The 16,453-nt window shown below is 36.3% G+C and overlaps 1 protein-coding gene across 1 annotated transcript in view; it reads right to left on the reverse strand.

Annotated features, from left to right (window-relative positions):
- Positions 1-16,453, reverse strand: part of LOC149041674 (serine-protein kinase ATM-like) — a 42,483-nt gene extending 26,030 nt beyond the window's left edge. The window contains exons 1-27 of the mRNA XM_089213859.1: positions 16,266-16,453; positions 14,979-15,164; positions 14,706-14,744; positions 14,420-14,588; positions 13,837-14,008; positions 13,287-13,455; positions 12,449-12,553; positions 12,073-12,149; positions 11,501-11,564; positions 11,032-11,095; positions 10,322-10,409; positions 10,016-10,123; positions 9,212-9,410; positions 9,030-9,094; positions 8,158-8,364; positions 7,397-7,489; positions 6,647-6,734; positions 5,427-5,576; positions 5,027-5,191; positions 4,095-4,223; positions 3,818-3,916; positions 2,566-2,761; positions 2,321-2,460; positions 2,185-2,220; positions 1,637-1,719; positions 839-994; positions 609-681 (exon numbers count right to left, since the gene is read on the reverse strand). Coding sequence (XP_089069985.1) covers positions 609-681; positions 839-994; positions 1,637-1,719; positions 2,185-2,220; positions 2,321-2,460; positions 2,566-2,761; positions 3,818-3,916; positions 4,095-4,223; positions 5,027-5,191; positions 5,427-5,576; positions 6,647-6,734; positions 7,397-7,489; positions 8,158-8,364; positions 9,030-9,094; positions 9,212-9,410; positions 10,016-10,123; positions 10,322-10,409; positions 11,032-11,095; positions 11,501-11,564; positions 12,073-12,149; positions 12,449-12,553; positions 13,287-13,455; positions 13,837-14,008; positions 14,420-14,588; positions 14,706-14,744; positions 14,979-15,164; positions 16,266-16,349 — 3,204 coding nt within the window. The 5' untranslated portion in view covers positions 16,350-16,453. The remainder of the gene's footprint in view (positions 1-608; positions 682-838; positions 995-1,636; positions 1,720-2,184; positions 2,221-2,320; positions 2,461-2,565; positions 2,762-3,817; positions 3,917-4,094; positions 4,224-5,026; positions 5,192-5,426; positions 5,577-6,646; positions 6,735-7,396; positions 7,490-8,157; positions 8,365-9,029; positions 9,095-9,211; positions 9,411-10,015; positions 10,124-10,321; positions 10,410-11,031; positions 11,096-11,500; positions 11,565-12,072; positions 12,150-12,448; positions 12,554-13,286; positions 13,456-13,836; positions 14,009-14,419; positions 14,589-14,705; positions 14,745-14,978; positions 15,165-16,265) is intronic.

The following is a 16,453-nucleotide window of genomic DNA, read 5'->3' on the forward strand; positions in this document are numbered from 1 at the left end:
CTGTTAAAGAAAGCTTGGAATTTAATCACAAACTCTACAGGGACACCGGGCCATGAATTTTTGGTTGCTCCCATCGTAACAAAAAAAATCGGAACACCAGTGATGATCTTTTATTTCTTTCATAAACAAAGTTTGTTAACTAGGGGAATAGAGGTCCATCTAATTTACACTTCTACCTGGTGAACCATTTGCTTTAACACTGTCTGTAGCAAAGCGAACACTACCTTACAAGACTTGTGATTACGAGTACTGATGGCCCACAGGAAGCACTGTAAGCAAATTTTGTCTCACGGGTACAATTTTTAAGGGACTCGTAACACACTGGCACGTGTCAATGGGTAATCAAAAGGATCGAGTTGCGTTTCAATTGTACGGTTTATGTGATGTCGCGCACTCTGTAGTACTATCACACCTGTCTTTGTGGCTCAAATCATCTCAATGCAACTTTTAGGAAATAAACATGTTTATCGATACACTGAAAATGTTGGTTTCCATCCACCTCGTTTCATCATTATTGGTCGATTGTGGTCACGATTAACTTTTCCAAAACATTTAATTTGAAGATGTGTTAGATACAACTGTTTAAGCAAAATATTTCAATAAAGTACCTTTAGAAAAGCTTCCATGCACTTGGCAAGCTGAAACCTCACAAACGGTGAATACTGCGTATTCTTCAGGTTCCTACAGAACAATTAAAAAGATGAAAACAAGGTGCATAACTTTAATTCTTTACTACCTTTTTCCCGTGGAAAAATAAAGTAAATTTTTTTTTTCCTTTGGAACAAGGAAATGTATGCAAACTGCATTGACATACAAACAGAATCTTTTCTCATCTTACCAAAACGCATTTAAAATGTGTTTTGAAATCCCCCTGGAATCCTGTAAACTTGTGTCACAGATTTCTCCATTACTTAGATGGCGAGTAAGCTGCCTCAACAGATTAAGTCCCTGACTGCACACATTCTGGTCCTTTCCATACTTGGACATAGCTTTTCTGAAATTTGAGATATGGAGATTATTCCATGGAAAGTGCGCACGAACGTTGTTATTCATGAGTTGCGATGCATCAAAAGAACGAACGAATGAGCGCAGCGAACGAGTGAGTTTTTTGATGCATCATAACAAGCGAATAAAAATTGTCCAAGCACTTTCCATGGTGTGATGTTTTTATTTCATATGTACTGAGATGTTTTCTTTCTGACCGAGAAATTTTTAAGATTGTAGGCAAACGACTGTGAAAATACATCGTTCGTCCAATCAGAGACACAAACGATATTACCTCACAGTGTAAATCTCAGCATGTATGAAATAAAAAAGAGTATAATAATAAATCAAGTTTATAACAAAAAAGCCACATCCTAACGAACACCACCTCTCACTTAAATGACTAACTTGCATCAAATTAAAGCATCGTGCTCTCTACTGAGTACATGCGCTTGACTTAGATTAAAATAGCTAGATCCCATTCACAGTCGTCTGTTTTAAATAATGGAAGCCGCCTTCCACAAATGAAAAATTATCTAAACACATTTGACTGTGAGTGATCGACATAGAAACGTATATCATTCGTCTTCAAATTCTAGTCATGGCCACAAATCAATTTTCGTCCACCATACCTGAACTTCGGAACAAATACCTGAATACTTCCAAGAGAACTTTCACATGTGGACCCGGTAAGAGACTGCTGCTGGATGCCAAGGCAAAAGCTACATTGAAAAACTGTACAAAACAAAGCAACGTTCAGAAGTAATAGGTAAGCACAAAGAAGACAGGTGGGTAAATTCGTTCACCGGGGTTCTTACCCTATTTCAGAAACAAATTTCAAGGACTTTTCCAAGACTTTCCAAGGACTCAGACTGATTTTCCAGGGCTCCAAATTTCACCTTAAACTGTAAAATCTCACGACTACCCAGGTTATTCAAGACCTGTACAAATCCTATTCACAAGTAAATTGTTGTCAGCTACGCGTAGCGCAGGATGTTTCGAAACCTTCATGAAAATTTCGGAACAATGTTCCCTACCCTAACCCAACAAAAATCAAGTGATAACAAGTTAGTATTAACGTTGGTTTAGGAGAGGAGTGGGAACGTTGTTGCTCAGATATTCACATTTATACGAATTTTCAACTTGTAGTGAGGAGAGCTACGTCATGCAGGTTTAACTGTGGTACACCCGTACACTTACCAGCTTAAGGTCTCCTTCATCTGATACATTTAAGTCCTAATTTGAGAGGAAGAATCAAATCAGGTGAGAATAAAATTTAGAGGTAAAAAAATCGTAACAAGGTGATCTAAGTTTTTAAGAAAATTGAGACTTTTACCTCTGAACCCAAGAATTCCACAACCTTTTCTTTAACATCTTTCATGAGAGTGTCAGCAGAGCATTCGGCCAACACGTCAAACCCATGCAGGGACCAGCAACACAACAACTTTGCACAACAGTTTCGCAACGTTGAATGCACTGTGAAAATGTTTCAAGGGTGACATCATGATTAATATACAGAACCAGAACACTACAGAAATGATAAGGAAAGCTTAGTGACCAGAAAGATGACTGAAAACTAACCAGATTTGACACTTTTCTTCTGCGGCTGACTATGAGTTTTCTGTGTTGCTTTGTTCTCTTCACTGGAAGAAACTTCAGACTCAAAATCATCAAGACCATCTACCTCTTCAAGTGAAGTCACACTTAGGCTTTGGTTAACGAAACTCTTCGCTGTGACATCCAGTCGAGAACAATTATCCAGCACAGAATATCCCCACTAGGGAAATAGGTGGTAAAAAAGTATCAGTTAACCTTGGACGTATCAATTAACTCTTTCACTCCCAAAAGTGACCAAGACAGAATTTCTCCCTACAATATCAATACAATATCAAGCAGGCAGGCGATGAGAATAGAGAAGAATATCAATTATGGGATTATTAGTTGATCCAATACCAAATTCTCTGAACTAACATCATAAAAATTGTATGGCAGATATTAAGGAGAATTACTGATTAGATCTTGAGAGTCAAAGGGTTAAGAAAGTATTCTTAATTCTCCCTTCTAACAGTGTTAAATTTTATCACTAATCACAGTAACACCCCCTAATTAATAATTTTCACCATCTCCTTATTGGATGATGTTTTGAAATCGAGAGAAGGTAAATTGCAATACTTCTGGCCCGTTGTCCGAGGGGCGGTTAACGCTATCCACTGGATAATTCTTTTTCAATACCGATGCTAGGATCCCAGCTAACCGGGCTGGCTCGGTTGTCATGTAATCACGAAGTTGATTTTTGTTGCGGCAAACCAAGAAAAAATAATGGGACAAACAAAAGTGCCGAGATCTCGGAAAAACCGAGCCAGCCGGCCCATGAAATCAGGCCCTTAGATTGCAAAGTAATGAAAATTAAGAAAGATCCAAAAAAAGTTGGTGACATCACGGTGACTTCAAAACAGAACTGAATAGTATCGCCTCAATAGGTTGGCCATCGATCTATTCTTTCCATATAATTTTGGTTTTATCAACTCGAAACGTCAGCTTTCAAACTCTTTACAGTGGCCAATTTACATGATCAACTCAGTTGATAAAACCAAGATTATCTTGTTATATTCCCCTACCGACGCAGCACCAAAGTTTCTTTAGAAACTTACCCCTTTATTCTTTCAATAACTTATGATTCAACTAACAAACAATTGTTAGCAGTGGATATATCCTTGTCTATTCCTTCAATGCCTTCTTTCTATCGTTCTGAACAGTCGTCAAGTTCACCTAGCTGTAACCAACGCTTTATATTTACTGCAATTCTCTCATAAAAAAAAGTTCAACTCTTTACCTCTCCATTATAAATAGCTAGTAGTTCCCTTAGAAGCGATTCAGGCGTCTTCTCTCGTAATACGATTCCAACAAATTTTTCGGGGGAGTTATCATCTGCCTGCAAGCACAAAGAGACGCACATTTACAAGGCATTGGCACGTATACGAATAAATCAATGTACACTATGTGGCCCTGATCGCAATTTTGGCGTAAATGGACTACTGAATGACAGAGATCGCAACATTAATCCCTGGAAAGAAGTTGTAAAGGAATAAAGATATATTACGTTTAGTTACCTGTAAAGTGGTGAACATCTTTTCTACTTCAGAGACTACACCCTCGCAGACTTCCATTCTAGCTAACAAATCCACCTCATTGAATCCTAAAATTGCCCTGACACCGTGGGCAACCTTCCTCAACAAATTCTGTAAAATTACAATAACAAAGTTTGTAAAATTAATTTTCATACCACAGTCTTATGGGTATGGTATGGTTACGACTGAAGGAATAGAAAAATTTGACTGTCATCTTTCTGTGACCGCAAAGTCTATTGTAACCTTGGGCAGCAATGTTTGAAAAGTTTATGGAACATCAAGTTTTAACCTTAACTGACACAATAGGTTTCGGCACGCCACTTCTCTTTTAGGTGCTGGATATTACAAAAATGCACCCTCAGTCACATTAAATGGTTCGTTTAATTTGGTACAGGAGTGGGAAGGGGAAGAATTCACGAATAGCTAATCATTATAGCCCTTGTTACCAAAATTTGTAGGCCTTTTTCCCATTTTGTGCACGAACCCACTTGCCACTAGGTTGTTTTATTGATGATATTTGGCCGTTTTTCCTTTCACTCTTGTTTGTTGAATATGAAATATTCTTTTGAAAACCGACGTTGTGCACCTTGTTGGCTAACTATCATCTATCGACATTTCCAACGTTCGCCCTTCGTCTATCGCTCTAACGAGGGGCTAACGTTCGAAACGTGAGCGTTTAAACTCTTTAGGGTTGCCAATTTACGTTATCAACTCAGTTGATAATTCGAAATTACCCTGTTACACTCTCCCACCGACGGAGCACCACAATTTCTTTAGAAACTAGCCCCTTTTATCATCTCATATCTAACAGGTATTTAATGTTCTGGCTAAATAATCAGTAAAGATACCAAATGACTTGCAATAGAAAATGCTGTCCATTGCTCTCCACAGCAAAAAAATATTCTTATATTTACCCCAAATTCTCTCATCACAGGCAGACTTCTAACTTCATCTTGGCTCAAGGACTTGCTCTTCAACGAAAAAACCATCACTTGGGATACAAAACTGCAGAACCTGATGACTACTTCGACTCTTCCACCAAATGACACCAACCGGTCTTTGTACATACCCCCTGAAGACTTTAGTCATATATAGACAAATTCAAAAATTCTCAAATGACTTTGACAAACTTTTTAACATTTTAAGACCAAACCATAGATACATTGTGAATAAAAACCTTTCCAACTTTAACATGCAAAACATCTGAGTCTCAAAACAACATTCAAATGCTCACACTTTACACCATTAGGTTACAACCTCATAATTCATTATTCAATGTCCAGTTCATCTGAAAGAAAAACAATGTTCTCATACCTTAAATTCTAGTGTTTTACTCAGGAAAGAAGCTGTGTTGGCGAGGCGATCGCACAATAGTGTGCAGAGAGAATCGACTTTTCTCTTGTACTTGGGTTGTCTTGCTAATTTCTTTTCTACAATGTCTCCACTTTGCCAATATCGATTTCCCTTTTGAGAAATGTACAGACAAAAACATGAATGAAAGCAAGGGCAGGGGTCTGAGTGAAAGGAAGTTTACAGCCTGTTTGTAAAGATGTACATTAAAAGGATGATCACAATTTCCTTAGCTTGACTAAGGTGAAAAAGATGCAGAAAGGCAATGACCCACTTGGAGCCATTTGCAAGGGCCTTCTATGACTTCTACGGCCCTTGGGAATTTTATGGCCCACTATCAAGCTGTTAAGATAATATTTTAACTTGGTGAATGAAATAAATATGCATTTTGACCAAGCATGAGGTCAACATGGCTGGATATTGGCTAAGGCCTTTTTTTTAATGGACTAAGACAAAGAAAAAAATAACGAGTTACTATTCAAACATCTTGACCAAATAAATTTGGACAGTAAGAGATTTATTATATAGCAAAAAGATGTCGCTTTAATAAGAATTAAGTTTCACTTGTTTGTTTCCGAGTGCTGGAAGAAAAAGTAGGTTTTTTGTGGAAAAATAACCTCACGAAGCTTGTTTCTGTTTTTTACTTTCTTCTGCCGCTCTTTGTGACTTCATTGCTGACATTGTCCAAAACATTACTTAGCATGCAAGTGAGCTCCACTAAAAGTTTTTTCCTTGTGAGTGGGCAAGATGGGCAAGCAAATTAAATAGTAGAGGGCTAAGGTCTCAAAAAGGTAAATACTTAGATTAAGTCAAACTTATATGAAACCCGAAATAAACTTTGCTGCATATTAACCAAAGGCTTCCTGGGTTTGAATTGAGTTCACCCTGACATTTCTTCTTCTATCCATCCAAATTGTCAGGTAAACCTAATAAAATGCTAGTGGGGTGGGGTGGGAGGAGGGTGATGCTTACCCTGCAAGGGACTGGTATTACATTACCTGGGGACACACAAAACGCTGAGTTGTTTTATGCTACTGCAACTCAGCTAACCATGGGCCGGCATTAATCAGATTTTGACAGCTCAATTATTGATGATGATGCAATCAAACTAACAAGGATGCAATGAAAACATTCCTTATACCTTCTAATACCTCATATGAACTGAAATGATATTTCATTATTACCTCATCAAATGTGGATTGCAGATAGACCTCTTGCATCTGTTTGAGCATTCCCTCTGTATCTTGACCGCATGAATTATGTGACTGATCCCTGAGTGAAATGAAACATTGAATAACACAGTTTCAACTTCAGTCAATGATGAACATGAGTTTTCAGGAAGTTACAACACTGTTCCATTTAGTCTTGATACCTCTCCTCAACTGGTAAGAACATTTCCATAAGTATTATATACTTAATCGCTTGTGTTATTGAAGATAAAACTTGCAAAACCATTGACAGATTATTCAAACATGTAACAGCTGTGCTTTTGTTTGTTGAATATCCAAAATGGACCTTCTCATCACAGTAAAAATTCAACAAACTAGTCTTACATGACTTTAAAGCATACTTGCTGACTATATGCAGTGGTTACACACTGCTGTACATACTCACAAACAGAGAACTTAAGTACAACTTTATGGCACATCTTTACACATAAACCCCCCCCCCCCCCCCCCCCCCATCCATTAGTGCAACACTGAGAATTTTTCAGTAACTGGTTGCCTGGTACATCATTTTCATATTTTGTAAAACACACCACATTATAAGAGAAAGATTACATAAAAACAAAATTTTTGTTCAGACAAATGTTAAAAACACCTGTCATTGCCAACTGGACACTTCCTTGCACAAGAGCTCTGGCTAAAATTTTTCCTTAGTTCCCTTCAAAAAGAAAGTTTAACATAATTGAAAATCTACAAATTCTTACTTACACAGATGGTACCAGCCTAGTAATCTCTATAGCAGCGGAGAATTTTTGAGTCAAGGATACCACAACACCAGCTGCCATCTGAATATCTGGAAGTCTGTTAAACAAAACAGGCAAAAATACAAGATTGAAATGATAGACCAGCCCAAAATAAAAGAAGAGGAAAATTGAAGAGAGCAGGAAAGAGTATGCCTTGGTTGATTGATCACAAATTGGTTGAATTTCTGTCATACACAATTCTTAAAATGTAGAATTTGACAACATGATATAACAATTATGTTAACCCTTTATACCCTAAATATGCATATTCTCCATAATGTTCTCCTTACATTTCCTTGGGAGAACATTATGGAGAATTTGTTGAACTATCGTGAGCTTCTTTGCTTGGTGATCATTTCCTTTTTCTCATGACCTTGATGTGTGACTGGTGGGTAATAGTGTAATGAGAAATTAGATGTTAGTCACTCTTAGGGGTCAAAGGGTTAATATTATCAAGTTGGGCATGAAGCTTAGTTCTTAATAATAGGAAATGCATTAGGTAATTCTTCCTTCTCCACATTTTCATCTGAATCATTGATTGAAATAAATTTCCCTTTTTGCAGAGTCATCCTAGCTTTGATTTGAGGGAATGACCATAGCTCTAAAAAAAGACCTTTTTTTTCTCAAAGGACATTTACTTTTGGAGATATATATTATATTTATTGGAGTCACCACAATGGTACATATTGAAAAGACGCATTCATTAATCAAAATGATTCTGATTACCTGCTAGCTGTTTTACCAGACAATAAAGCCAAGACCTCACTATAACTGTCACCTTCCTCATAAACAGGTAATAACCAGTTGAAAAGATGATGACGTAAGTGATATGTGCCTTGATTTGGATCAGGAAGTCCTAGTGGTGAAGGAGGTTGGTAATTTTCTGGCAAAGAATACAGCTGCAAATAGGTGGCTAGGAATTCCAGAGATGATCTGTGCAAAACCAAAACAAACAGTCAATTTTTCATTGGCAGTTAGTAAAGAAATGATGTTGTACCTATAGCACATGACAGTACAAAAAAACTATTGATTAGAGATGTGAACTCCCTTGATACTTGAGATATTGGCTAGAGAATGCATCTTTACAAAGTCTAACATTACACAGTTTCATGTTTAGTAAACCTTATCTAACAAATGGTCCTAACACCTTTTACAAGTTCTACTTTTTTCATCTGTAATAATAAACAAGAAATACACTTGAAAGCTTAATGCAGTGATGTGCTGTATCCACTGATGAATTCCTTAACATTTAAATTGTACCAAGTAACCATTGTTACTATTGAAGGTGGCTGGAAACAGTTTTCCAAGACAACTAGCGACTTTATTCAAAGCACTTAAAATCCAACTTTCCCTCTTTGTGGTCAACCAATTTCGCACATGTTATCTTATGGATTGAAGTTTGAAATAGTGGATGTGGCATAGCGATTGCTATTATCATGCTTAAGTTTTGGGGAAATCCCATTTGACAGTATCTGGGGGTGGTCTAATGGACATTTTAAAGCTAATTTAGAGCACTTTGAATACAGTTGGTGGCTTTCTCAGAAAAGTGGTTCCAGTCACTCTGAATACATATTTCAGACACCCCTCTACATTTCTACCTTGATGGGGAACCACTTCCTAATATGGCTCCAAACATCTCTGGGTCTGGTGGATTACCATGTTCCTGAAGATAAAATTGATGAGAAATCATAAAATATTCAACACTCCAAAAGGTAATATGTCTAATACCTTTGCAGGGTAAAAAGGGATTTCTATCTTCAGAATTAACAGAATTATATACCTTAAGCAAAATAGTAAGTAGAGAAAACCCAGAATCAGTAAGCTGCTTGATTCCAACAACACGTAATGTTGTTGCCCATATCTTCTTCAGGACTGGATGAATTGATTCAACAAGCCTGCAGTCCAACTGCAATCTTCTTTGTGAATAACACTGCACAAGACTCTTAACACATTGCAGTATGGATAGGATGGTCTCCTGTCTGAGAGTGATGAAACAAAGCATTAAAGAATTAGAACTGTGTCCAAATACCATATTAAGCAACAACTAAACAAATCCAATAAAAACTTTACAGAAAACATAGCATCTGAGTAAGCCTCATTTGTAAAGTAGAGTATTGTCTTATGTCCTATTTTTCCAGACCAAGGGGCATTAAATCTCCCACCATTGCTTCATGTTGAAATAAAGTAAAGGAATGATTCTCACAAGTGTGCTACAATCCAAGCAACTGCAGAAAAGAAGCCTGGAAAAATTCATGTTTCAAAGGGATTTAACCCTTTAACATCCATGAGTGACCAAGACAAAATTTCTCCTTACAATATCAATACAATCTCAAGCAGACAAGTGATGAGAATAAAGAGAAATATCAATTAGGGGATTATTAGTTGATCCAATAACAAATTCTAAAATCATAGAAATTATGTGGGAATGAACCCAACAAATGATGTAAAATGAGTTCATGTGAAGTGAGGGAGACAAAAGTATACTGTAGGAGCAAAACAGTCCTTAAAAGGATAGAGATGGCAATAGGGTAACTTAATTTATTTACCAACAAAGCCAGCAGTATAAAATAAAAGCTGCAATTACCTTTTATACTTAGTCTGCAACTGAAGTAAAGTTGAAAAGAAAGGGTGAAATTCATTGGCAGGGATACCTGAGGGGTGTTTTGCAAATAACACAGCTAAGATCTGTAACCTGAAAAACAAACATACCATGTTACTAATAGCTTAACTTGGAATAACTGTCAATAACAGTTAGAGATTTGTTTGGCAAGTAGTTTCATTTAAATGTATGTCTATACAGGGAGCACTCTTTACTAATGTTATACATCAGGCATGTGTTGGATTTAATTAACACTCTTTGATTGAGTCTTTAACTTACAAGAGAACTTACCATGAAAGCAAAACCAAATTTTCAGAGCTCTTGTCTAAAGTTTCTCTTGCAACACTCCAGCCAACTTCAATTTTCTGCCGTTTTGCTCCTTAAACCAGACAGAAGGTAGAATGAGGTAGAAACAGGAATATATCACCTCAACTTTGATAACTAAATAACATGCACAGTTTAGACTTAATTTCTGAAGCTCAAACAAGTCAAAGTATTGTACTGTAACTAGTGATCGAAATAAATTAGAACACTTCATGAAAAGCACCGGAAGGTAGGTGTTATGAAATGGGCAACAGAGGAGGGTATCAATCCAATCAGCAGCCAGGGGGTGACCATAGCAACCAAGCTAGAGCCAATCTCCAGGCAGCTGTCAACACATCACCAATAAGCAAGTGTGTGGAATGAATGCTTGCCAAAAAGAGAAGAGGGGTAGAAAAGGGAAACAAAGCAAGCAAATTACATTGTAGCAAAGCAACTTTAGTGAAAGAACTGGGTTGTGCCTCTACATAAACATATTATGTAAAAGCACTGTTAGTATCAATTTGCCATCAATCTTTCCTATTACTGACATTTAGCCTAAGCTGGACACACCACACCAAAAAAAAAATGTTTATACCATGTAGGACATGATAAATATATATTGCAAGATTCTAAATCATTGCATTGGTTACCTTTAAAAAAAATGTATCAGTTTTATAATCAGATTGAATAAGCCAAACCTGGTTCAGATGAAACATCCTGTACACGATTCACACTATGATAACTTGTTTTCCCCCAGAACACCTAATAATCAAAAATCACATTGTATAATGTTAACACAGACTCACAGTAAGTACTGAAGCAAGAAGCAAGAAGGAAATGTTTCTCTCCCAAACCTCAGGGCTGAGAGCCTAACTTTTTCCAAACCCACCATTTTCTGAGCAAAAATCATTTAATGTTCACTAGATATACCCAACTTAGAGCAGCTTGCTGACAACTGAGATCAGCTCACCTGCAACTAAAAAACAAGTTTGCTGACATCCTACAAGTATACATATTTTGAACTACATTGTACTCATTGATGAAGGCCTCATTGTAGTGTCTTGTAGAGCTATTACATGATTGTATATCATCTAAAAGAAAGACAAAGTCATGCAACTGGGATTTCAACATGCAGCAACCATATGTGATATAAAATTCTATATCCACCTGATGGAAGACATCAGCAGCAAGCTCAATAAATTGCAAAGTAAGACCAGGATCCAATTTGATACTGCGCAAGGAAATAAATTTTCTTTCAGATAATAAGCTAGTTACAGACTATTATAATAAAAATATCACCAAAAACACTTGACCTGGCTTCTCAACCTCTTTGCTCTAACCCATAGATAACCATATCTCTGCTAAATTTAAACAATCCTCATCACATGTACTCCTGTCTTTTCATCTCTGTGAGGTATTTGTCATCTTTTTCACTTTGCTGCTAAGTTCTGTCTCTCTTAATCAATTTTTTTAGTATCACAGTGTTTTTTTTCTAATGACAGTTTCATAAATATGTCATTTACATGACCCTGGTAGGAGCAAAGATGCTGTGTTGGTGGGGAGTATTACAAGTATTTTGGTATCATAACCTGAGTTGCTGAATAAATGTAAACTGGTCACCATAAAGAGTTTCTAAGCTGACGTTTTGAGCATTAGCCCCTTCATCAGAGTGCATGACAAAGTGCTAACCCTGGTAAGAGTAGCTACACTAAAAACAGTTGGTGTAACTAAGTACATACCTATAGGAACGTGACACTTTGTTCTTTAACTGATCTATATCAGCTAAAACTGCTCCATACAATCTTTGGAGACATTCCTAGTCAGATAAAAGAAAAAAAAAGAGCAAAATATCTCTCATACATACAAGCCCAGTTATTTTATGGCTGGATAACTTCTTATCTGCTAGATTAATCACTATCTAGCAGATAAATTTATCCTTTATTGAACAAATGTGGCCTGATGTCCACTTAACATGAGATGACTGACCTTTTTTGAAGAAGAAAATTCTTAGTAATTTTACAACATTTAACAAAGCTTTAATTTTCTCCCTCACACTTCATCATTGGGACTTTGGACCACAAGATGATGTGATATAAACACATAAATAAAACAAACCTTCCAATGATTGACACTACTGCTCCAGCCCCCTTCACTATCTTCGTGAGCTCCAAAAGGATGATGTGCACAAATCTGTAGTCTCATAAACTGTATCAGGTGATCCTACGATTTTGAAACATTTATTTTGTACAGATGTTCCATCTAAAACACAGTTTTGTAATGCAAAAATATTTTACTTAATACCCTGCTGCTTGTTTGATCTGGCAACTGAAGGCTCTTTTCTAGAGAGCAGGACAAGAGAATTATTGCTTGCTCACTTATACAGATTGAATCTCTATTTTGAGAGCCATTATCTTTGACTTAACATTCTTTAGGTGTCAGCTGTTCCGTGACTCCCTCATTTGTGCAATCTAGGTGTTACAGATAATTTTCAAAGTTCCTTATGAGGTAAAAAGGGGATAAAGTAGTGACCTAATATAAACTGGAAAGCAATATCAAATAGGTTTGTACTCTTTAAAGTTAAAATCATACTCAAAGTTTTCAAAGACCTTTTTCAGGACTATTTTAAATAATTTCCACTTTCCATGACCTTCAATCAACAAGTTGGTTTAAAAAAATTAATCAATTCTGTAATTTCCCAGGTTTCAATGACCCTTCCTAGGGTACCCTAATCAGTTTATGGAAATATTTGATACAATTAACCCTTTAACTCCCATAGGTGATCAAGAAATAATTTCTCCTTATAATTAATAACAAGCAGGCAAGTGATGAGAATCAAGAAAAATATCAAATAGAAGATTATCAGTTGATCCAATATCAAATTCTCTAAACTAACATCAGAAGAATTGTACGGCAGACAGTAAGGAGAATAACTAATGAGGTTAAGACACTGTACCTTCAAGGACGAGTTAACACCCTGAGTTCTTTTCCACATTGTGAGCAAGCAAGGAAACACACTTTCTCCAAGATGACAGACCTGGCCACGACAGTCATCTCCATTTGATTTAACAAAAGCATTCAGTGCAACAAGGAAGTGTTCCACGATAACAATGTTACTATCATTCCTTTAAGAAAAAGTTAAGAGAAAGAAACAAATGGTAACAGGAGTAAAATAAATGTTTAGGTGGTAAGTATCTTGAGAACCACCAAAAAGAGATAAAAAATATCAGCATCAGTGGGAGGTATAACAAGATAATTTGGTTTTATTAACTGAGTTGATGACATACATTGGCCACTGTAAAGAGTTTCTAAGACTGACATTTTGATCATTTTGCTGCTAAATTAATGTCAGCATTAGGAACTCTTTATAGTGGCCAGCTTACATTATCAACTGAGTAGATATTAAACCAGTAATACTAAGTTTGCTTCAAATCCACCATCCAACCTGCTGCCACTTTAAATCTTGAAGTAAAATTAACATTTACTCATCATGACAAATAACCTACCAAATCTCCTTTAAGATCTTTTCAAAAAATTTAAAGAATCGGCTTCCCTTCAGTGTGTAAAGGGTTGCTGCTCCCTCAACCAAGAGGTTAAGTATCTGTGCCACTGTTAGTTGTCCATTTGACAACCAAGAAGGTTTTTCCTCCATAAAGGACACAAATGTAGGAATCAATTCTAACAAGAGCACAAGGAAATAATTAGACTTGACAATAAATTTCTCAAAATTTAGTGACACTGAAACTCTACCAAGGGGGAAAACAATCACTTATAACCAGTTACCAGTGCAAGTATAATGGTATTTTTAGAACTCTGATCTCATTAAAAAAAATTCACAATTAGGACTGACCTACCATAATAAAGTTGTGGTCTCTAAGGTGATTTAAAATTTCCTAGCAATATACAGAGAAATTTCTTGCTATTTTTTACCATTAATAATAGTTATTAACCCTGTCAGAAATGCAGTACTCCTACCCAAACTCTATTGCAACCCCATAGTCCCTTACCAATGTTTTATAAGCTGATACTTTAAACTAAGATTTAAGATTACACTTTCGTCAAGAAACACTGTCCCAAGAATTCTCATACCTTTCCATGTCTTCATGGTAATGTCACGCTGATATAATGGAACAGCCAGGATGTTCTTTAATTGCTTGCAGTACTCAAGACCTATCTGGCTAGCATACCTAGGCTCTTTGAATATCTTCATAAAATGACATACTACATCTTCTGCCTTCAAACGAGGACCCCCTGAAAAGTTCATGATATGTATGTCTGGTCTTAATTCTCTGAAGGGCTGTAAATTACAACTTACCAAAAAAGGAGAACTGATTGAAAAGTAAAATAAATAAACTAAATGAACCTAATCTTCTATGCCTTTCTTCAAGAAACCTCGCACAAAAGTTACAATTTCCTATTAAAGAAAATAGAACCCTGATATTAACAGCTATTTAATTATACATTGTGTGCTATGAATTAAGGATGCTTTATTGCAGATGCTTTGTATGATAAGATTCTCCAAAAAAAAAAAAAATGAAAAAGTCAACTGTCATACATGTACCTTTAACTAATGTTTTTATTCATGACTTCTAATTGCAAAGAGTATCCTGTTACATTTTTAGCACTAAATTACCACCTCTTATTTTACCTTTTGTCTCTTTTCAATAGTTTTTAGGTTCTCGATGTAATCCAACTCAGACACAACAAATATTCCAACACTCTTGAAAGCATTATCCCACGTCAAAGCTTTCTTCTTCTTTAGATCAGTGTTCTCATCAATGATGCTCAAGACTTTTAATGAATGCAACTGCAGAAGGATGTTAGTTGCAGCATTCTAAAACCCAAACAGACAATTATTTTAATTAACTTAAAACATGAAAGTCTTGCAATCTTCAATTATAAACTGAAGACAGTTTTCGTTAATGGTACATGATTCACTATGCAATGAAATCAGCAATACACAGGAAACAATGCTGGATGACCTTAAATGCAGTTTTCTTTTATAACAGAAAGGTAACGAATTTGTAACTCATGGAAAAAATAATTTTGTTTCTTTTTGTTTTCATAAAGCCAAATAAGGATAATTCACCAATTCTTGAGAATTTTGCATCTCACAAGAAGTCCACCACCAGTTTCTTTTCTCTTCACCTATCTCCCAACCCCCTTCAATTCATTATGATTGCATTCATTAAATTTCCTGTGATTATTATTTTCCTCTACACAAAAATCTCACAGAAATTTGTATTTATCTACTGGCATTCTACAACAAATGCTGTAGTCTGTTTGGCTACAGTACTCCCTATATGAGATTTATATCATCATACTCAAATAAAAACAAGCCTGTTGTAATGTTAATTCTTGAAAAAATAGCAGATTTATGCTAAAACAATTACGTCATTCCCTGTGAACTTCCTTATGCGTGATACTTGATTCTGAGGTCGCCCTCGACAACCATCATGGGATAGAAATTTCGTACTCACAGTCAATTTGTGTGATAAAAATTCTGTGCAGATACAGTATTTAAGTTCCACCGTGATATCAAGAAAGCCGGATGCTTCGCAAAAAGAATTATCATACAAGCATTTCTTCCCAACAGAACAACAATCCTAATGGGAAGCGTTGAGTGAAATTTAGATGGATAAAAAGAGCAGTCGTCATATTGGACCTAAAACTTAAGAAAAAAATCCGGTTGACGACCTCATATAGAATTCATATCTCCTAATTAGAAGAAATTGTCACCGAATTGTAGCTTTTCATTAGACTGCGCACATACAATTGTTCGCTACAAATGGGCCACTGTTATCAATGAAATTGTCCCTTCGATGACCTTCTCCTCACATGTAGTCTGACTGAACTATTAGTTACGATGTTCTTCGCCCTGACAGATAACATCCAACGTTAACATGAACCTGGAATTTTATACATGTATTCCTACCCGTCTTTCCGTGCGAGTGGCGGCTTCCAGAGATGCCACCAGAGTGAACTGATGAGAAATCTCCCATATAGGATCTCCAGACATTTTTGAAGATGTTAACAACAAGTTTACAAATCATCTGAGGGGCCATTTATACGTTACCTTCGTAGAGGTAACTCCAAATTCAGCCATAGCCAAACTTGCAAGGC

The sequence above is a fragment of the Pocillopora damicornis genome, chromosome 8 (assembly GCF_964200805.1).
Source record: "Pocillopora damicornis chromosome 8, jaPocDami1.2, whole genome shotgun sequence".
In the NCBI taxonomy this organism is placed as follows: domain Eukaryota; kingdom Metazoa; phylum Cnidaria; class Anthozoa; order Scleractinia; family Pocilloporidae; genus Pocillopora; species Pocillopora damicornis.